Raw genomic sequence first — 22,521 nt, forward strand, 5'->3', positions numbered from 1 at the left:
TCCCCTCTTGCCACTTGAATACAGCAACCCTGAAATTATTGAAATTTTGGCTAATCAGCTTGGTAATTTTCTCAAGCATGATCTTATCCCTTTTGACTGTCCACATTTGGTGGTCAGAGTATGCTTGCTTCTTGATATGCGTAAACCACTCCCTAGTCAAATTTCTATCAATTTCCAATGGGGATCATGGATGCAGCCATCAGAATTCAAGATGAAACCACAGTTCACAAATTTCAACATAGACTTGGTCATCTTAATACCTAATGCAAAGCCAGTTTTCAGGATTCTCCCGAGGTTTGTTCAGATCACAACTCTGATATGGCTTTATGCACACTCAAAATGTCAATTCTCGTATTCAAACTGCTTGTAACGGCCTAGTGCATTCTGAGAAATGGGCTCAATGCCCTCAGGTGGTGCACACCAATTTGTCCTCAATTACAATGTTCTCACAACTTTTCAAACTGGTAATGTTTTGCATTCGGAGCTTTTCACCTAGAGCACATTTGAGTTTGCCATCAGCTCTAGAGTCCAATTCACCTTTGTTACCATTGCAATCACTTCGGGTTCTAATGTCAAGTCTTCGATCCATCTTCTCAGGAGAGTTAACTTTCTGCCCTCTATTCTAGAGGATTTGTTTATCAATATTTCACATATTGAGTGGAAGCTCCAGCAGATTGGGGATCAGATTACTTCAGAGATTGCTTCCAATATCATTTTTGGAATTGCAAGGGAAGGTGGTGTGTTTTGGGAGGAACAGAAATCCTCGACACTTGATGATTTGCTTCAAGAATTCCAATTTTGGAACAATCAGGTTTCTCCAAACCCCTCATCTGCATGCAGAATATCAGAATTTAGGAATGTTAGTACAGATAATATCTAGGAAGACTCTACAAATATTATTGACAACCACAGGGTGTGTCATGATATCCAAGCTTTACCGGATTCTTTCTCTATTGAGGACTCACTGAATGTAGAGACCTATATACATCAACAGGTGCAAAAAATGACTGACAACTTAGATACTTTTTGGTCGGTCGTTTCTTCAATTGAGAGTGAGCATACATCTCCGCATTCTTCCATGGACTATGAGAACAATACCTCTTTGGGGTTTTTTGACCATCGTCAAATCTTGTCAATAGTGCAATCTCCTGCCCAAAGCATGAATGTCACCAAGACACCAAAATTTAGAGGTAGGCCAAAAGGCTCTAAGACTAAGATAGAAATATCAGCTGGCATTCAGACTACCTTGGATGGCAGATTTGGTGTCGCCAAAAGATTGACAAGGAGAACGACTCAACAATGAACATTATTTCATGGAATGTCAGAGGCATTAATGCCTCTGACAAAAGGTATAGGATCAAACAAATTATTGATTCTATGAAGGCGGATATAATCATGCTTCAGGAAACCAAGCTCTCCCAAGAAAAATTTGATAAGACTATCACAAAATGGGCAAAGTGGTCCTCTTTTCACTCCTCGGGGATAGGAGCCTCAGGAGGAGGTCTTGTTGTTCTTTAGAATCCTCATACTATTCAGGGACAACTCATTCAGCAACATAATAATTGGCAGATGATGATGATGTTAGAGTTTGATATTTATTTTCTCTTGGTTAATGTGTATGGCCTCACCTCAACACAAGATAAATCTAGAGTTTGGGAAAGTCTTACTCATATGATTCAGTCGCAAGACTCCCAGAATGTCATCCTTGGTGGTGACTTTAATTCAATTTTTGTCAATCAGAGAAAACAGGGGGTATTAGCACACCTCTAAAAACTATTCAAGACTTTTTTCAGTTTGTGGATAATAACAATCTCATGGATATTCAGCCTACTCAAGGGTCTTTCACTTGGACTAATGAGCAGGCTGGTTTTGCACAAATTGCTGTTCGGTTGGACAGATTCCTTTTATCAAATGAGTGGAAACTTCAAAATTTGGATATATGCTCTGAGATCCTATCCCTTCCTGGATCTGATCACTTCCCAATTTCACTTAGTATCTCCAACCTGATCATGATGAAACTATTCAATTTCATTCATCTTTCAAATTTGAAAGAATGTGGCTCCGGCATCCTCACTTTTTGAATCTTCTAAAACAATGGTGGATAAATGCACCTTATGTAAATGGATCTAAGATGCACCAATTTGTTACGAAATTGAAGCATATTAAAAGCCTTTTCAGAGAATGGAATCAGCAAGTTCTCAAGAATGTCTTTTCACAAAAAGAATGTCAAATTGCAATTAGATGAAGTCTTTAATAACATCATTCAAATTGGCATGAATGAAGAGACCTATGCAAAACAGAAGGCTCTTCAGCAAGAATGGGAAGAACTGTGCTGCAGAGAGGAAGTTTATTGGAGACAAAAATCAAGAGAATTGTGGCTTCAAAAAGGCGATAAAAGAACAATATATGTTCATGCTTTAGCTAAACAGAAGAGAGTTGCTAAGACAATCTTTGATATCAAGGATGCAGCTATGAGGAATCTCATTTCAAATGCACATTTGATCGCAATGAAGGGGTTAAGTTTTTTAAGGACCTCCTCGCCCCAGCCACACACCCTTCACCTTCAAATTCTCGGGTGAATGAGATCTTAGCATCCATTCCAAAACTGGTGTCTCCTCATGAGAATGCCATGCTTATGACCCCATTTACTATCCAAGAAATTCAAAATGTGGTTTTTCTCTTTCCCCCTAGATAAAGCCCCGGGCCCTGACAAATTTACTGCTCCATTTTTTCAAAGTTGTTGGGATACTATTGGTTGGGATTTATTAGCTACAGCTGAGGAGTCAAGGAAAAATAAGAATATGCTCAAGTACATCAACACCACGAATATTACATTAATACCAAAAGCTAAAGATCCTAAAACATTTGCTGACTTCAGGCCAATTTCCTTGTGCAATTTAACATACAAGATCATTACCAAGGCTATTTATTGAAGAATGCAGCACCTAATCCCTTATATTATATCAACTAAACAAGGAGGCTTTGTCCTAGGTCACGAAACCATGGACGGGGCTTTGGTGGCTCATGTGGTCCTTCACTCTATCAATATCAACCAAACCTCAAATTTTGTCATCAAAATAGACATGATGAAAGCCTATGAGAAAGTTTGCTGGAAGTTTTTATTTCAAGTTCTACTTAAAATGGGTTTCTCAAAAGGCTGGTGTAGCTGGGTTAAAGCATGTATTTCAGGAGCTTGGTTTTCGGTTATAGTTAATGGTAAGCCACTAGGATTCTTTTCCCCAACGCAAGGACTTAGACAGTGGGATCCTTTATCTCCGGCTTTGTTCATCATCACGGCTAAAGCATTCAGCAAAACTATTAAATTTCAGCATGCATTAAGAAAGTGGCAAGGTGCACGCATCATTGGTACAAATATCTCTATCACACATTCCTTATTTGCTGATGACACCCTATTATTTGGTTTATCGCAAGTCCAAGAGGCTCAACAAATAAAGCAATCTCTACAAGTTTATTCGAATGTATCACAGCAGAAAATTAATGCGCAAAAGTCAAAAATATATTTGCTTAGCACTAACAAAGTCATATCTGATAAGATAGTTCGGATTTTGGGATTTTCAGCGAACTTCTTACCTTCTACTTATCTGGGTATACCATTTTTCATTGGCTAAAATAAAACAAGTTTTTGGTCCTCAGTCCTTCAACGTATTCAGAGCAGAGTTGTGGCTTGGAAAGCTAGATGGTTATCACTATCAGAAAGAATCCTTCTCGTCAAATTGATGCTCTCAGCAATTCCAAATTATTATCTAGTTGTTCTGAAAGCCCCTCCATCAATTTTGTTACAAATCCAAAAGTTAATCAGAGGCTTCCTTTGGACAGGAAACATGGATGAGGTTAAAAAAATTCCCCTCATATCTCTTCAAGATATGGCACACACTCCTGCAGTTGAAGAAGCGGGTGTACATGATTTAACACAAAGAAATAAGGCTTTCGGTGGCAAATTAGTTTGGCAAATGTATAGCAAACCTCAATCCTCATGGTGTTAGATTATGCAGCAGAAGTATTTGGATAATAATGACCCGTCTAGGATCCTGTCAATGCTGGATCCCCCTAAGGGTTCGGCCATATGGGATTTTATGATTTCTTCAAGAAACATTGTGCTTAAATATGTCACTTGGGAAGTTAATAATAGGAGTATGATTAAATTCTGGAGAGACTCATGGCATGGTTAACCTCCTTTACCTACTTGCCAGACTTTTGATGATATCATAGCAATTTCAAAAGCTCATTGGGGAACACAAGTTAGTCACTTTGTTTCAGCAGTCAGTATTCATTATGGGAAAGTCATTTGGAAGGACCCGGATCAATTACTATTGTCACAACAGGATAGAGATTCTCTTCGCAACATCATGGCAAATAAACATGTCTTTTTCTCCAATGGTGAAGACAAATTATTATGGGCCCCAGCTAAAGATGGTACCTATTCAATAAAAGAGTGTTACAAATTATTACAGCAAATAGGTTCGGATAAAGTACCATCTAGAGCGTTTTCATTTTGTTGGAATCACGCTGTTCTACCAAAGGCAGGTTGCTTTGCATGGCTCGCAATTAAACATAGAATTTTGACAAGTAATAGATTGGTTAGACTGAATATTGCCCCACCATTCAATTGCCTATTCTATAATGCATACTAGGAATAGGTGATGCAGAGCCACACCTTGGAAAACTCAGGAGGAATCAGACACTCAACTGAGTTGCATCAAGGGGCATCTACAACCTTCAGGATCACACACTAAAATCCAACATCACAATGTATTAATTGAGTTTCTTCATACACATTAAAAATGCATATACTCTCTAAATACATTCTATATACTTTTCCATCCACTTAATCCATTAAACAAAAGTTTTAAAACAAATTGCCCAGAAAATACATTCTTGCTGCCTCCTGGATAGACCTGCACTCAGACATGAATAACTTTCGAACCAAAAAAGATTTACTCAATCCAACCATTGAGATTTGGCATAACTAGGTTTCAAACAACATATAAAAATTTGAGAGAAATCTAACGGTTCAAACTTGAGATATTGACCACGCATCAGAGCACATTTTTCTGCAAAATATTGCTTCTTGCTGTCTCTAGATAGACTTGCACTCAGACATGAATAACTTTTGAACCAGATCAAAACTCTTCGATCACTCTGGTGAAGATGGGCGTAATTAGGCCTATAACAACATATCCAAAGCTCATCAAAATCCAACGGTGCATTTGGGAGATATTACAAACGCACTGAGACTGATTTCTGCAAACATACCGAATTCAACCCAAAAATAAAAACTTGTCTTCTTCCTCTCTCTTCCTCTCTAAAAACTGACTCCCTAAATAAGGAATATGAAACGTCCCTATCCAAGAATAGGAGACTGTTTCAAAAATTATGAATATTCCTGCTGCCAACTATCTGTCCTTTTTTAGGATATGATTAGATTCTTAAATCATTGCACCCTACTAACTCCACTAAAACAAACACACATGGTCCTAAGTGGCTATATTTGGAGAGTTTATCATTTCACTCCTCCATTTATGCCACCACATCATAGGACATTATTTTAAAACATAAAACTCTAAACTCACACACACAAACATTTCAAAATTTAGATTTTAAAATCAAAACTTTCTGATATTTGCTTTGTACCCTGCATTTTAGTCATATTGCAAGTTGTCTTCCTGTCGCCATCAAACTTCCTATCGCAGACGTGCTCGTGCACCAATAGGTAGATCATCTTCTCGTGACTTGCCCTTTTGCTCATCTGTGCTGGACATTTGTCTTGGACAAATTAAATTATAGTACTCCACTTCAGGATAATTTATGGGACCTTTTTCAAGCATAGTCGGATCTTTACCTGAACTCTCTTTGCTAACTTATGGAAGTGTATCCTGGCTTTAGTCATATGGGCCATCTCGTGGGAAAGAAATAAATGTATTTTTAGGCAGCAATCTTCTCCTATTGCCAAGGTCTTAGATAGCATTGAAAGATCAATCTCAGAAGTGACTAATGCGAGCTTTAGCAGATGCAAATTTAACCCTATTGTTATTCCATGGGATGGTAGGACGATGCAGGAATGGAAAAAGTTATGTATCCCATCTGGTTGGGGCGCAAGCAAGTCTGCCCCAACGCCAGCAGATCAGTCTATTGTCCACTGGCATCCACCTTAAAGGGTTTTATGAAGCTCAATTTTGATGGAGCCTCACGAGGCAATCCAGGAATATCAAGTTTGGGGGCATGTATCCGTGACTACCAAGGTAATGTATTTGCTCTTACTACCTCCCCTCTACTTGTTGACACTAATAACATCACTAAAGCACAGGCTCTCTTCGCAGGTCTAATTCTAGCTAAACAGGGGAATCATTGTCATTTGCATATTGAAGGAGATTCCTTAGTCATCATTAATGATTGCATCAATAGACAGACACACTCTTGGCATCTTAAATACATAATCAAATTTGACAGCTCTTAGATTCGTTCCAAGAAGTGTGTATTTCTCACATGTTACGGGAAGGGAATAAAGTTGCAGCCTTTCTTTCAAATTTGGGATGTGATGGATTCATTTCTTCTAGACATCCGATGTTAATAATCGAACAACGTGATGATCTCAAAAGTTTGATTGTGGAAGATATGGAGGCTTGCCTTCATGAAATCCACTAACTCATACACGATGAAGTAATGATGCACATTCAACTTGGTTTCCTCTTTGCCCACATCATTTCCTTGTGCAGTCTGTGATAATACTGACACATGGTATTTCAAGTACACATTGTAGAGTATAAAGGACAGTCGTTACACAATTTTCACATGGCTTCTCATGTGTCAAACTGCCCACTTTGTGCCACTTCAGTATCTGTAATTAATGGCAATGATTTTGCATATCACAACATATTATTGCTTAAATGCCCAAGTACGCCTCTCGTTTATAAAAAAATCTGGTGATTTCAGCTTGGTATCATTCTCTGTAAATGGCGACTTCAGTGGATGTTTGTGCTATGTGCGAGACTTGCCATAGATTGCACAGGTTGATACTACCAAAAAACTATCGTATTTAGATCCCTCCAAGCCCCGACAAAAATGCGCTACCAATGCAAATAGATGATGCGGCCCTGGATTTGATGTTTGTTATTCATTCTCCTTCCATCCGTCGGGCGATTAAACAGGTAATTGGGGGAAAAATTCTCTGCCCAACAACGAAGCATTTCCTTTATCCTTTGAACATGGTGTCTTTCCCTTAAAAATGATGTTTTGTATGTCAATCCATGTCTCAAATGTTGTGCCAGCTATCTATTTGGTTTTTTATTTTATCCTTAAAAATCATTTATGGGTTTTGTAATTTACAAAATTGTGTAGGATTCCTGTGTGGTTTTTTTCTCAAAAAATCATACCTTTTTGCAGTCATTTTTGAGGCATCGTGGTCATCTGGAAAAGCTTGGAGGGCAACTTTACCTCAAAATCGTGGCAGTTGTTTTCAGTGTATGTTATCCAACATCAAATTGGGTATTTTGTGATGATTTCTGGTCAAAAGTTTTGCAGATTTTGGAAGGCTTACTGGCAGACTCATCTAAGTGGAAAAGTCAGTGGCAGGCTCTTGTCTCTTGTTGCAAAGCATTCCAAAGAAGGGGGCAACCTTCTCTATATTTTCAAGACGAATTTTGGCTACTCTTGATCATTGACATTCTATAGATCTAAGGAGGGTCTCAAAAGCAACTGAATGCTCTAACGAATTTATCACCACAAGACATGTATCGTCTTCTGCAGAGTACTTAGATGATGACCATTAAGAGAGAATATTAGAATATTGTATTGTTGCTTTAATGGCCAGCTTAATTAGTCTTCAGTTTATTATTTAGTTTCTATTTCTGATCTTAGTTACCGATTGTTTTGTTTAGAAACTTTGTCATTGTAAATCAATCCAAGGAAACTTCATCTCCATTGTTTAATATATCAAACTATTAAGTTTTGTAACAAAAAAACCACAGATCATGTTAAGCATAATAAGTTACAATTGTAAGCAGCACAATATTTGAATGGTAACATAAAAGGCATTCAAAACAAATGCCAATGAACATCCTAGATGTGTCTAAAAAATTACCTATGAACTTCATAAATGTAAATTTGAAAGGTCCTAGGGCATAGAAAAAGAATAATTATTTTGACAGCATCGTGGCATCTTATGCCAAGGAAAAGAACTTTATCCTATATTGAATTGAGATAATTATGTAAGATAATTATGTATAGCAGTTTTTCTGTGCATGATGGGTTACATTATTCAATTGGATCAATCCTGAACCTCAGCTACTTATGTTAGAAAATGCAATCATTAGAAGAGGGGCATGACAGCAGGGTTCTTCCAAATGTTGTGTCTTCTCACAAATTTCTTAGCATTAAATAGTTAATCCCACATTAGTTCTTGGGGACTTCTTACCAAGCTAGCTGATATTTTCACATTTAAACTCTCCCCACAAAGTTTAGAACTCTCCTACATTGCTTGGAATGCACAAAAGAATCCAAGTTTTGGTTACAAAGTAGCAGCAATCTAGTCCAAAAACCAAGGCTGTTAAGTTAACAATCTATCTATTTTGTCCCTTTACCTTTCTGTATCAACATCTGGTACTAAGTTCTCAAATATTTTGAACCATTTTTAAAGCTTCACAATATTATTTCTGATGATTTCATGTTTGATATAGATAGTTTCAATGTTTTTCAATTATTCTACAACATAAAGGGTTTACATCTTTCTTAATTTGTTAATCATAAAATATAATAACTTAGGTGGAGACAAAAAGATTCAAGAGGTGGTCTTCACCAATCCCATGCCTTGATTCAGGGTTCTACAGCTACATCCAGATTTCCTGAAAAAGATACACGAGCATAATGCATCTTTTGAAACATTTTTGTATGGCGTTTCCATTGGCATCTCTGTTGATAAACTACCTTCTTATGTGTATTGCTTCGAATGTCCTCCTTGACTACTTCAAGTAAGACAATCACAGCACTGCTAGAAGGGACACCTACAAGCAGCACATCCAAGTCCCTTTGACTTCCACTCCTATGCAGCTCAGTGCAAAGGTTGCTCTTTATGCCAAGCATTTCTTACAGATGGAGAATGGTATTTATGCCATCCTCACCATCTCCAACATCATTGGTCACATGGCTCGAGAGATCCCCCTGACCAGACCAAGGTGTGTTGCCACTAGCTTTAGATTAAGTTTTACCACCATATTCCTCAACCTGATCTGATCTGCCATAGTTGCTCCCTCTGGAAGGTAAAGAGTGGGAAACATTTCATCTGCCCCATTTACCATGAGATCCAAAAGAAATACTGCTACCAATCAAGGACTTCGGCAGGATTCTCTCTATTTTCTTGACATGTCTCGACCAACAACATTTAGCCCTTAATCTGCAGGAAGGCATCATCCTTCAGTGCAAATCCTCACATGAATTCTCTTGAGATCCTAGAGCCCCCAAGTAGAGAGATTGGTAGCCTTAAAACACCTTTGGATGCCAATACCTGCGGAAAAACCTGTGAAACATCATCTCTCACAATTCTACCTCATCGTGTTCCTCCTTTGTATCATAGTCCTGTTTCTTCCTAGAAATGTAGTTTAGCTTCTCCTTGTTGAAAGCTCTACTCTTCTCCAGCCAGCCCCCTAGCCACAAGAGCACATTCTTGTACAGATCCAAACTGATTGCCTTCTTGTCTATACTTAACTCTGCTAGAGCTTGAGAGAAAAGGTGCAATAGTATGCAGTGTCACATTACTGAACCTAAATGGTCATTTTAAATGTTGTCAGTATTAAAGAGCTCACTGACCTTGCTAAAACTATTTTTGCTTGTTGTTCCTTTATTATATCTTACAGACATGAATACTCTTCGTGGTTAGTTTAGTTGTAAAAGAAGCTCTAATTGGCAGGTGAAAACTTTGGTCAAATAATGAATTTAATGAAGGATTCCAAGTGAATTCATGGAATATCTTCTACCAAAGAAAACCATCAACATAGCAACTTGCATTTTTCTGACACTAATCTCCTTTGCTCAAATTTCATGTTGGTTGAAATAAAGAATATCTCTCACTCTATTATAAAACCTCAAGACAACAAATCAAATAAATCTAGTATTCTGTCTTTCAACATCCACAGCCAAAGAAGATGCCAAATAAGATTCACCATTTAAACCTTAAGATGCATCCCTGTTAGACAAACTTAATCATGTAAAATGTTTCTGTAAGTTGGATCTGAAGTCAAATCATCTTCAAGTGCATATGAAAAAAGACTACATTAGAAACTAAACAGATATTTTATGAGTTGTTAGTTTATCCTTTTGCCGCAAGTAACATGGCAGCTACTTTTATCAGATTGAAAAATGATGAGTTGAGGGATATCGTAGATAGTTGTCCAATTGCCTATTCTAGATGATATCTGAATTTTCAATGCTGGTAGAGAAGAACATCTCATCCACGTTAAACAAGTCTTGCAACAATTAAAAGATTGGCAATTGCTATGTAATATGAAAAAGTGTAAATTTGGTAAAGAAACATAGGTTATCTAGGACATATGATAGGAGAAGGAGAATTATGAATAGATCCCTCAAAAGCTGCAGCAATTTTAAATTGGCATGAACTAAAGAATGATACAGAAAATTGGAGTTTTGTATGCATTGGACCACACACGAGGAAATTTGTATCCTCGTTTTCCTCCACACCATCTCCTTCGCATCAGATTTCAGCTAAGGGAAGGGATATTCATATGGGTGTTGAGTGTTTGCACTTTGAGTAGGTTGAGGATGTTGTTGGGCATCGGTGGAGGTGGTCAGTTTCCAGTGGGCTAGATCCCACAAAGGAGACAAAGTAGAGGACTTCTGGTGGGAGAGAACAGTCTATGATGAACAAGAGTCCACGAGTAGAAGAGAGATCAGAGAACTATTAGTAGAGGTCGGACTACGGCAGGCATGAGTCAAAGGTTGGACACACTTGGTGGAGTTCCGCAAGTGTCCTAGCTAAATGTTGGAAGAGGCAGAGGAAGAAGTTATCTCTATGTATAGCAGCAATCGAGTTTGTTGCAAGTTGTTTTCAACCTAAAAGGGTAGTTTAGCTACCTAACACTAATTTGTGAGTTCTAGTTATAAGTTTTTCCCTACTCAACGTGTCTGATGCAGGAGCATCCCGGGTGAATTAATCAATGGCATCAACCAAAAATATTTTCCCATTTGATTGCTTCAAAGTAGGCAAGCTTTGGAGCAGAGAATGGCCATCCATCAACAAGGAATTTGCTAGATGTTGTGATTGCCACTACCACGGTTGATATGTATGCAAGTAACAAAATATGGAGCTTTGAAACAGGACTTGAACATCCAACAACTCGTGCATGGATTCTCTTTTTGATAATCCTGCTACCAACATGTTTGTTGATTTCAACCCCAAGAGCTCCTCTCATGATATTACATATGATTCCAGTGCAGCCATGGCAGAACTTGTGGACATAACCTTGTAGATGCTGTCGTAGGCCATGAACTTCACATACTACCTTGTGGAAAAGTAGACAACAAACTTTAATTTTTTTTAAAGAAATGCCCACACATGGATAGAATGATTCCAGGCTATCCACCAAAATGGAAATGTTGAAGAAGCCTTTGCACAGGAACATGGCAGGTGTAAACCACAAGCTTACCTAGAATCCATGTATGCAAAATGTGAACAGTAAACTGTTTGACAGTGCGGTATATGCCCAAGCGGATTTGTGGGAAAAGCTAAACACACTTTCAAGAAATTGGCAGGTATAACAGAAAATTTCCAAACCTTGCCAGCATTCTTTGAAACGAAAAAAAAAAAAAGAACTTGAGAGATTGTGGATAGAGGAAGAAGCGCTGCATGGAGAAAAAGGAAGAGGGAAGGTAACACCACAAGGCCTAAGGAAAAATGGCAGCAGATTATAAAAAGAAGGTATCTAAATTGCAAGGAGTGGCTGCAGAGTAGGATGGGCTGCATAGTGAAGAGAAGACAGTGAAGCATCGTACCAAAAGGAGAGGTGGCGAAGGTGAAATGAAGGACATAAATCAGCATAATTGTTGTTATAAAACAGAGCAATAGCATAGCAGAATGGAGAAGGGGCCTCCTGGGCCCCATAGGTTGTGCATAGAGGAAGTTGCGTAAGAGGATTGTGAATGAAGTTGTAGGGATTAGCAAAGGAATGCATTGAACTGCAGATGAGGATTGTGCAGATTTGTGTTTAAACAGAGAAGTTGTTAAAGAGGAAGAGAGGCCATTGGTGGGCCCATATTGTCTCTGCTTGTATTTTGGTGTTTGTGTTTCTCAGTTATTACTGCACAAGAGAGGGAGTGGCCTCTTACATCGAAAAGCATAAAGATCGACAGGATGCAATGTCCTATCTAGTTATTGTTGACGTTTTTATTTTTGTTGACGTTTTTATTTTTGTCTTCAACGCTTTAATTTCTTTAAGGAAAATAGATTTCTTTTGTCCTAACATATCTATTCTAAATGAGTGCAATTCTAAAGCTGAAACGACCAAACCTACTTATAGTGGCTCGACTTGTACGCTTTTCCAAATTCGCTGGAGTCTAACAAACTCTATAGAGCTACTTAACTTTTTGCCACATTTTTATGTCTTTCTTTCAATCTTGTTTATGTTTATCGATTCCCAGATTCCAATTGCAGGCCTAAAGAAGTTTATCGAAGAAGGTTTCTGAACCATAAATGTTCGATGTTAACACAATTTCTTTGCTTCTTACGTCACTTCCACCAGACCGCGATCTTTTCTTCAATCCTAGCTTTTGCTAACAAATTCACTCTACAGTCGCTCTGTAACAGTGGATCTACTTTCTTTAAGGCTTTAACAAAGGTCACTCGCAAAGGATTTTACAGCATCGGAAAAAACAATTGCATAATTCGTGAAAACATTTAATAATGAAACAGAATCCTAATAAGGATACAGACCGCATTGGCAGTAGAGTTGTCGGATTGCATAGCAGGCCAGAGTTTGTGGAAAAGCTGAGGACTGCGGTAGACTGATCCCGGCGGCGAGCGGTGAACGACACCGGGCACCTGGAAGGGCACCGTCCCCATATAGAGCAGCATCCCGGACATGTATATCAGCGGCAAGAAGAGCAAAACCCCCTGCTTCCTAAAAACAAACGACATCGCCCAATACAGCACCCTCTGCGTCAATGACGTCCCGGGTGCAAACGGCTGCACCCGCCCGCCACTCCTACTCCGGCCAGGGCGCCGCGACTGGGGGCCGTATCGACGCGGTGAGCGGGGCGATGAGGGAGGAGACGGAGACGGGGAGCTGTTCAGCCGTGTGTAGGGGTAAATTTTCGCCTTCGCCCCGCCCTCCACCATTGCTGCAATGCTGTTTTTCTTCTCGCCCTACGTCCACAACCCCACTTCGCCGCAGCCTCTACTCTATTCTCCCTCTTTATTGTAGTCCTCTGTGTACTTGAGACCACCCAACACTAAGAGCCCAACATGGCACGAACGCGCACCACGTAAGCATCAAATACCCAGAGTGTCCTTAGCTTCTGACGTGGCTTCTGGTGACGTGGTAAAACGCCGTATGTCCTTTGTCTTTCTGGCTGTCTCTGGCTTTGGATTATACAAAGATCGCCATTTTTGCTCTTAATCAGCATATTTTTAAATCAAAATTCGAGTTTGAGTAAACTGCCATGAGTAAATGAATTGAATCTATCAAAATCACTCGAAAGTCGAAGCTGATTTAACTGTACTTCCAAACACTTCTTTAAAGATCGAAAAAGAAAAACCTAATAGCTTTCAAACATTCATTGGCCTCACTTTTTGAAATTTCTTCCGCAAAATTTCTCCACAATTTGTTCACTGTGGCCCGCTGATCATTTAAAATCTGTGATCCATGCCAATAATTATTCTGCCAGACTTGAAAGATGAGCTTTTGCTACAACTGCGGAAGCCGAAAATTAACGGGGATGTAACGAAACGTGCCTTTTCACTGTGTTCAATCAATTACTTCCACCACATTAGCCGACCAACGCATCTTTGTTTACTCGTAACTCGTAAGCCGAGTTGCTGATCTGTAATAATTTTCTACTCGACTTTCCAATATTCCAGAAGTGGTAGTCATTTTTTTTTTTCAACTCGTTACTCCAAAATTCTTGGATATCCGTTTTTTTATTCATTTTTATTTGCAAAGACGATTTTTCTTGAGATTTAAAAAGAACTTTCTAGTTATTATTAAAAAAGAAAAAAGCATTTTCCTCCTGTTTTTCCGGTCGAGATATTCGTACTTTCAGCTTCCCGGTATAAAGCAAACGTTCCCAAGAAGAAAATTAAAAATAATAATAATAATAACAACGAGAATTAAATTACAAATTTAGTTTTTGAACAATTTTTTTTTTTTTTTTAAAGGATGATTTGAATGTGGGGAACCTTTAATTTTAAGTTGATATGGTGTTATGATTTGAATGAAGGTCGGTGTTATAATGATGTTAAAGGTTTCAAGATATATTAAAGTAATCTGTTTTTTTTTTTTTGTTTTTTTTATTATGTTAGTTTATCGTATAAATTTTAAGTATAAAATATGTTTATTAATTTATTTATAAATTTTATTTAGTTGTAAAATTAACAATATGCAAGAAGAAAATTTAAAATTAGGAATTGCATCTTGGTAAGATGTGCGAGAGAAAATTAAGGAAGATTAAATATTAAAAAAAAAATTCAAGATGATTTGATTGTGGTGGAAACTTTAATTTTAAGTTAATGTGGTGATTTGATTTTAAGTGCAAGGAGAAAATTAAGGAAGACTAAATTTTTTTAAAAAAATTCAAGATGATTTGATTGTGATGGAAACTTTAATTTTAAGTTAATCTGGTGATTTGATTTGAAGTGCAAGGAGAAAATTAAGGAAGATTAAATAAAATTATTTTTTCAAGATGATTTGATTATGGTGGTAACTTTAATTTTAAGTTAATGTGGTAATTTGATTTGAATGAAGGTAAGTGTTTTAATGATGTTAAGATCAAGATATGTCAAATTAATGTGTTTTTAAATTTATTTAATGTTAGTTTTTCTCTACAAAATAAGTTTATTTATAAATTTAACTTGATTTAACAATTGCATCTTAGTGTAAAATAGGTATAGAAGACATGGAAGGAAAGTATACATATGATTTCGAACTCGTGAAGACATAGAGAGGAGAGTATGAATGTAAATTTTCAAATGAATGTAAAGAAGTTGCATGCTTATTAATGTAAGGCAAAAATATTTATTCTTCTTAAGGTTGGAGTATCATTTTAAATTATCTTTAGTAAGATAATACATGTAAAGCATGTTGATTTGAATGAAGGTAGGTATTTTAATGTTGTTAAGGATTAAGATATATGAAATTAGTGAGTTTTTTTTAATGTTAGTTTTTCTCTTATAATTATCAAGTACAAAATATATTTATTACTTTATTTATAAATTTAACTTGATTTTAGAATTAAAACAATTGCATTTTGGTGTCAAATAGGTACAAGAGACATGTTGAAAGAGGGTATAACTGTGAATTTCCAAATGAATGTAAAACATGTGCACATGTGTAAATATTGTGATCTAAAAGTGCTCATATCTATTAAAATAATTGAAGTTTTATTTTTAAAATACATGTTTGAAAAACAAGATTTTTACTTTAATAGTTTTTTAAGATCTAGAATTATAAATAATTAAATAACTAATTTGATCACAAAATAAAAATTTCTTAATTCTTTGTATAATAAAATAAAAATATTGTGTGTGTGTGTGTGTGTGTGTGTGTGTGTGTGTGTGTGTGTGTGTGTGTGTGTGTGTGTGTGTGTGTGTGTGTGTGTGTGTTAGTTTTTCTCTTATAATTATAGTTTTTCTCTTATAATTATCAAGTACAAAATATATTGATTACTCTATTTATAAATTTAACTTGATTTCAGAACTAAAATAGCAATTGCATCTTGGTGTCCAATAGGTACAAAAGAAATGTTGAAAGAGGGTATAAATGTGAATTTCCAAATGAATGTAAAACATGTGCACGTGTGTAAATATTGTGATCTAAAAGTGCTCATATCTATTAAAATAATTGAAAAAATATTTTTAAAATACATGTTTGAAAAACAAGGTTTTTAGTTTAATAGTTTTTTAAGATCTAGAATTATAAATAATTAAATAACTAATTTGATGGCAAAAGAAAAAAAAAATTATTTGTATAATAAAATTAAAATATAATATATATTATAAAATTAAAAAGTGCAAAATAAAATAAACAAATAAAACTCAAAGGACAAATCACTTTGCTTTACTTATATTTTTTATTGATTCTAAATTTATAAAATTAATATTGTATAAAATTTATCTATTGTATGTATATATGTATTGTAGAAACTTATATAAATAATAAATATAATTATAATAGGTTGATCATGCAGTGTGACAGAAATTTATGAGCCCTTATCATCGTAGGAAATTGGAGACTACAGTGGATGTTGACTAAACAACTATTAAAAGTCACTTTCCTGGTGCTTTCTTAAACTCATCCTAGTAATGGATCATGGAGTGAGATTCAAAATGTTGATGCAAAATGTTATCACATAATCAAATCCATTGTGTAAATCTCTTCTCTTTGACTATTTAATAGTATCAACAAAGTTGTTTAGACACCTAAATTTGATTACATTACCAAGTAATCGTATTTAGTCATCTTCTAGGACATTATTGATTAAATATTTTATATTTAATTAATTAATCATCATCCCCTAGTTAATTAATTCATTTAATTAACTATAGTCCAATTGATAAAATCAAAATGACAACCCAAAGTCAAAATATCAATTAAATCTCTATTCCTCTATTAAATTAAATTAATGCATAAATCTATTTAATATAATCCCACGTCTTCTTTTATTAAATAAATCATTTAATAAATCAATTCATAACCCCTAACCATACCTGAAACCCTATCATTATCTGAATCCAACCCATTCACCCATGCTAACCCCACTTAGTCAACTAATTAACCTATCTCATTAATGGTAAGCCACTTACATCATAATCCCTTCCTAAGCTAAGCCTAATCCCCCTCCTAAACATGTGCACAACTTTAAACAAGGGTTAAGACTTTCTAACCCAAGCCAAATTCAAAGTCCTCCCCATCCTCTTGCATTCATATCCAAGAGCATTAATGGCTCTTATAGAGCATTTATGGCTCTTTAATGCCTCTTACATCCCTCTTCCACACTCTTCCCTCATAACTCCCTTTGAATACCCATTTTGACCCTCTTCCCCTATCCAATCCCCTTATGACACTTGTCACAAAGCTATGGCTTTGAAGAAGCACAATACATGTGCTTCCCCTTCCTTGCATCCTAGCCCTTCCTCATCAAACCTCCATCTTTACATTTTGGCCCCCATTGGCTTATAAATTGGACCCCTCCCCTCTCACAAGCCATCCAACTCTCATACAAACTTATAATGTTCCTTTGAAGAACAAACCACCAAAACTCACCCTTACCATGCAAGAATCCATACTCACCCCATACACCATGTTTTACCCTTTTAAAGGCTCCCATCCATCGAAGGCTTCAAGCATGTTTGAGCATACATCCATCATCACTTGGACACATCGAAACATCAAGGTCGAACTTGGGGAGCTCACCATTCTCAGTTTGCCTTCCTCTATATTGTTTCCTTTGTCTTATCAAATGTATTGTTGTTTAATATAGTTTGTGAATGTTAGAATATATTTTTTTATGTTCTTTGTACACTAATTCATAACATACACCCATAAGTGCCACTTGTAATACCCCAAAATTGGCTCATTGCCATTATACCAATTCTAGTCTATTTCTGATAATTTCAAAGCCCTATTCTAATAGGCAATTCTCATTCTGCTATTCACTACTTGACTTAATTGTCAGATGCAGAAAAACCCTAATCTGCATTCATCATATTTCTTATTTAATTCCTATAGTACTACTCATATTAGTTGCATTAAACCTACTTGATTAATATTTAATTTAATTATTGAGTATTTATACTTTAATTAAATTAAATTATATCCTAAGACTAATGTATTATGGAATTAAATTTATTTAATTTAATAAATACGCCTATCTTAATTAATTAAATGTAATTATTTAATTAAATGAGAAAGGTATTTCTAATTAATAAAAAGAAATTATTTAATTAAATGGAGTACTTACTTTTAAATAATTAAACAAAGTTATTTAATTAAATGGGAAGACATTCCTAATTAATTAAATGAAGTTATTTAATTAAACAAAAGTGTCTCTAATTAATTAAAGATTATTTGATTAAATAGAAAAAGTAATTATGAGAGCATATTTCATTTTATTAAATTAAATATCTCAACAAAAATCTCTCTTCAGTTCAAAAAAGGGGAATTTTCAGTTCACTATTGATCAAAAATGAGTTAACACAGTTAACTCCTTTTTCTACTCAAATTTAAAACAGTTAACTCCTTATTTATCTCAAATCAAGTCTGTTAACTCCCTTTAACTTGGGGATCTCCCTTTATGACTGAAACTCATCTTCAATCCTGACCGTTGATCTGAATCAATCTCAACCGTTGATAGATTACAAGAAACTCTATTTAAGAGACCCTCATCTCTTCATTTGGGAGAGGATGAATTGATTTGCTATCGAATTGCTGTTGAAATTCATGCTCATATTTACTTACATTTCTTACATACATTCTCATTTTTTAGTTTAATCATGCATATGCTTAATCTAGTTTGCTTCATTTTGTTCTTAGATTACATTGCATCTTTCATTTTCTTAGATTAATCTGTATACTCATTTTTAGCTTAATTCCATTGTCAAATCCTTCGTTCTTAGAGGGTTTGGTTGCCTACACCTCGATTCTGAGGATATTAACAAGCAAAATCCCTTTAGATAGAAGGCAACAGGTCGCTTTGCAGGGCAATTTTTGGATGTACAATTCAATGTTCATTCCGCGATGAATCCGCAAATAAGGACCGTGTTGAAGTGTGTGTGTTAGCATAGGCCGCATTTTCACGCATACATTTCTGGCGCCCACCGTGGGGCAGGGAAAATCAATTTTTCTGGCCTCTTTTTGTATTTTTTTAATCATTTTTTTGTTCTCTGTCCGTACTGTTTCGTACAGGTTCGAATCTTCGCGCGAAACTGTTCATTTTCGCGCTAGGATCTAGAATCTTCGCGCTAAGATTCTTTTCGCATCGCGCGAGAAAGTTCTTTGGCGCACGAATCTTCGCGCGAGACTTTGTTTTTTCGCACGAGCTAAATTTAATCTTGCACAAGCCGGATTTGATTTCGCGCGGTCCGTAAAACTTCTTCGCGCGAGACTTTATTTTTTCACGCGAGCTAAATTTAATCTCGCGCGAGCCGGATTTGATTTTGCGCGGGCTGTAAAACTTCTTCGCGTGGACTGTCAGGAATTTCGCACGAAACTCTGCTGACAGAGGAAAAAAAATTTGCACTGATTTGCGTGTTTTTTGATTTTTTTGTTGACTGTTAGCAGTTTCTAGTGTTCCTGTGTTTTGTCTTGATTTTTTTGAACAGCATAGTAGCGATTTCTGGAATAATGGGAAAAGCGTGCTAAAGTTGTCAGGAACAGGTAAGAATCTACTAAGCGCGTTGCGAGGATCACCAGGTAATCTTCATCAGCTGATAACATTTCATTTGGATCTAAAACAAACATCTTTCGTGCCGAGCTTGTGTGTTTCCTTTTGTACTTCCATTTTACAACACATGCATAAACTCATACTAGGGTGTAATCTCTGTTAGTATTCATTTAGCAGGCTTAGTCTTTAGTGATAGATCTGATTAACTATCTTGGGTTATTGGACTCGCTAATCCGCCGGCCCCTCGTTCCACCCTGTGGTTGCAAGCTCAGCGCCACGTTAAATAGGGGAGGGGTCTACAGGACATAAGCGTTAAAGGCTCCACAAGGCAACCCTTTTGTGCTTTTTAGAACTCACTAATTTATGAGTTGTGGACTCGTTTTGGCTTGTGTGAGGGGTTAAATGTTCCACATCTTTGGACTCACCTCACATTAGTTAAAGCGTTAAGTTTACCACCTTGTGCTTTTTTATTACTTTTAGATAGATTTGCTTTCAGGAATTAACATCTGTACACACATAGTAATTAAGCCCCCATGAACACTATTCGTGGATCTTGAGGGAGTGGGTTCCTAGTGAAGCTCCTCTCTAAGACGGATTCCTTATGGGTGGGGAGGATACTTTGAGCATCTCGTAGATAGATGAATCTTTGACTTGTTGATTAAGGCATCCTTTCTCCGGAGAGGTTGATAGATCACAAGAAGATGATATCATAGATCTTTAAGGGATAATCTTAGTCTAGCGTGTCGGATTAATCTGTTTTCTTTGATTGAGCTAAAGGTGAAAAGGTGTCAGAACCTTGAATCTGGAAGCTAAGTCCCCTTGTGGTATACTATTGTGAGTTGGTCACCTTTAAAGAGGGTTAACCATAGCAGACAATCCCTCTACAGGGAAAACTATGATGACGGAACCTCAAGTGGTAATAGCCATTTTCGCCATGGTAGTGACAACCGCTATATAAATGTCCTTGTGGAATAAATCTCCACGGGTGTGGTTCATTGTGGGTTGTCAGATCTCCCTAGCAGCTCTTGAAGATTAAGTTCTCAAACTGTGTCAAAACCTCGGTGCGTCGGGATTGGAGGTCAACCCTGTGAGCCATAAAAGTTACAGAGTCAAACCATTATTAAATACCTTAGAGAAGCCAACTTTTATTTTTCTAAGGAATGTGTGCGATGATTGCAAAATTCTTTGAAAATGTACACAAATAGCTCTCTTATGGATTAAACACAAACTAAGTCACTTGATTGTTCATGCGCAAGGTTGCTTTTGCCCTTGCTCATTGTTTTCGAACGTGCTTGAAATCACTTGCTTGCTGTTCTACATGCCTGTTTATCTGTCTGGTTATTGGATCGATCAAAAATTTTGTCAAAATTAGTCGCTGTTGTGAAACTGTTCTGTCCATTCGTGCGAAATCATTTTGGTTTCACGCGAAATCATTTTTCTCTCGCGCGAAATCATTTTTCTCTCGCGCAAAATCATTTGGATCTCACGCGAAGCCATTTTGCCCTCGCGCGAAATTAAAGCTCTGTTGCGCATCTTCGCGCGATACAAAAACATTCTCGCGCGAAATTAAAAACTGTTACTGATCTTCGCGCGAGACATAAACATCTTCGCGCGGGCCGTAAAAATTCTTTGCACGACCCGTAAAGGTTTTTCGCGCGAAGTTTTGTATCAGCATTTACAATTTGGGTCTGTTTTAGCTATCTGCAGCCTGCACACTGTCCTTTTTTGCATCCATTTATCGCTCTATGTTTGCAAACAGTCCTGGAACAGCGACACTTTGCTTAATTGAAAACTTGTGTCTTATACCTTGACTAGTCTCGTCTCATACATCCTCGTCTTAATGCTTGCCATACTTTGTGCTGCAGTGGTCATAATCTCTGGCTGTTCTAGCCTTTAAATCAGACCATTTGTGCCTTAGCGAACAGCATTCTTGTTACTATCTTGTCCTTTTTGAGACTCAGTCTTAGTATAGTCCTTGTCTAGGTTCTAGCTTCTTGTCCTTGCCTATGACTGTCACAACCAGAAGTGACAACGTGTTTTATCCTGATAACATTAGACGTGGTCGTGCAAGGGGTCCTAATCCCAGTAGAGGTAGCTTACCTTTCGCTACGCAATCCATATCTAGTTTGGCTAGTGAGGCGTCTTCACAGTCTTCCTCACCTGCAAGGTCATCTCAAGATCAACGAACATTTCCCAATTTGCAACAAATTGGGAATCTTTTTTACCAAAAGGATATTGAGACAGGTAGGAGTCCTGCATTCTCAAACACAATGTATGACCCTTTCTCCACGGACCCTTTTCAAACACAACATACGGAAACTGAACAAGTTCCTATAATGCCTGATCGTGAACCTGAACGGGGTAGCCATAGTCGATATCAAGAACAACCTAGGGATGACAAGGAGAAAGAGAAAGAAAATGACACTGATGAAGAATAAGAAGAGGTGGAAATCCTTCCTGAACACATAGCAAGATGTCGACGAGACAAAAACTTTCAGAAGGTCATGGGAATCCTAATCAATGAAGAGAAAGAAAAGTACTTTCTCAAACTCGCCCAAGAGGGAGCTAAACTACCCACACATTTCGATGTGGAGAGCATTATCACACGTGAAGAAGAAACCGAGACCACTAAACTCCAAAAACAACTGAAAATTATGCAAGACCAATTGGCTCAGATGATGCATGAGAAAGAGAAACCTAAAAAGACATACACATTGGACACTCTTTGTTCATTTCCATTTGACAAAAGTATAAACATGCCGCCTTTCCCAAGAGGTGTAGAACTACCCAAATATGACAAGTACTTTGGTACTACTGATCCCCAAGATCACTTGCGGGAATTTGGTGCTTTATCTATGGAGTTTATACACAATCAAACGTACCTCATGCGTTTATTCCCTA

At 36.9% G+C, this 22,521-nt stretch overlaps 1 protein-coding gene across 1 annotated transcript in view; it reads right to left on the bottom strand.

Annotated features, from left to right (window-relative positions):
* Positions 1 to 14,064, bottom strand: part of LOC149531237 (protein ESMERALDA 1-like) — a 108,446-nt gene extending 94,382 nt beyond the window's left edge. The window contains exon 1 of the mRNA XM_089811811.1: positions 12,956 to 14,064. Within this exon, the coding sequence (XP_089667937.1) occupies positions 12,956 to 13,360 (405 nt within the window). The 5' untranslated portion in view covers positions 13,361 to 14,064. The remainder of the gene's footprint in view (positions 1 to 12,955) is intronic.
* Positions 14,065 to 22,521: the final 8,457 nt, after the last annotated feature.

The sequence above is a fragment of the Cupressus sempervirens genome, chromosome 11, assembly GCF_028749045.1.
Source record: "Cupressus sempervirens isolate cs-2001-9-10 chromosome 11, ASM2874904v1, whole genome shotgun sequence".
Lineage (NCBI taxonomy): Eukaryota > Viridiplantae > Streptophyta > Pinopsida > Cupressales > Cupressaceae > Cupressus > Cupressus sempervirens.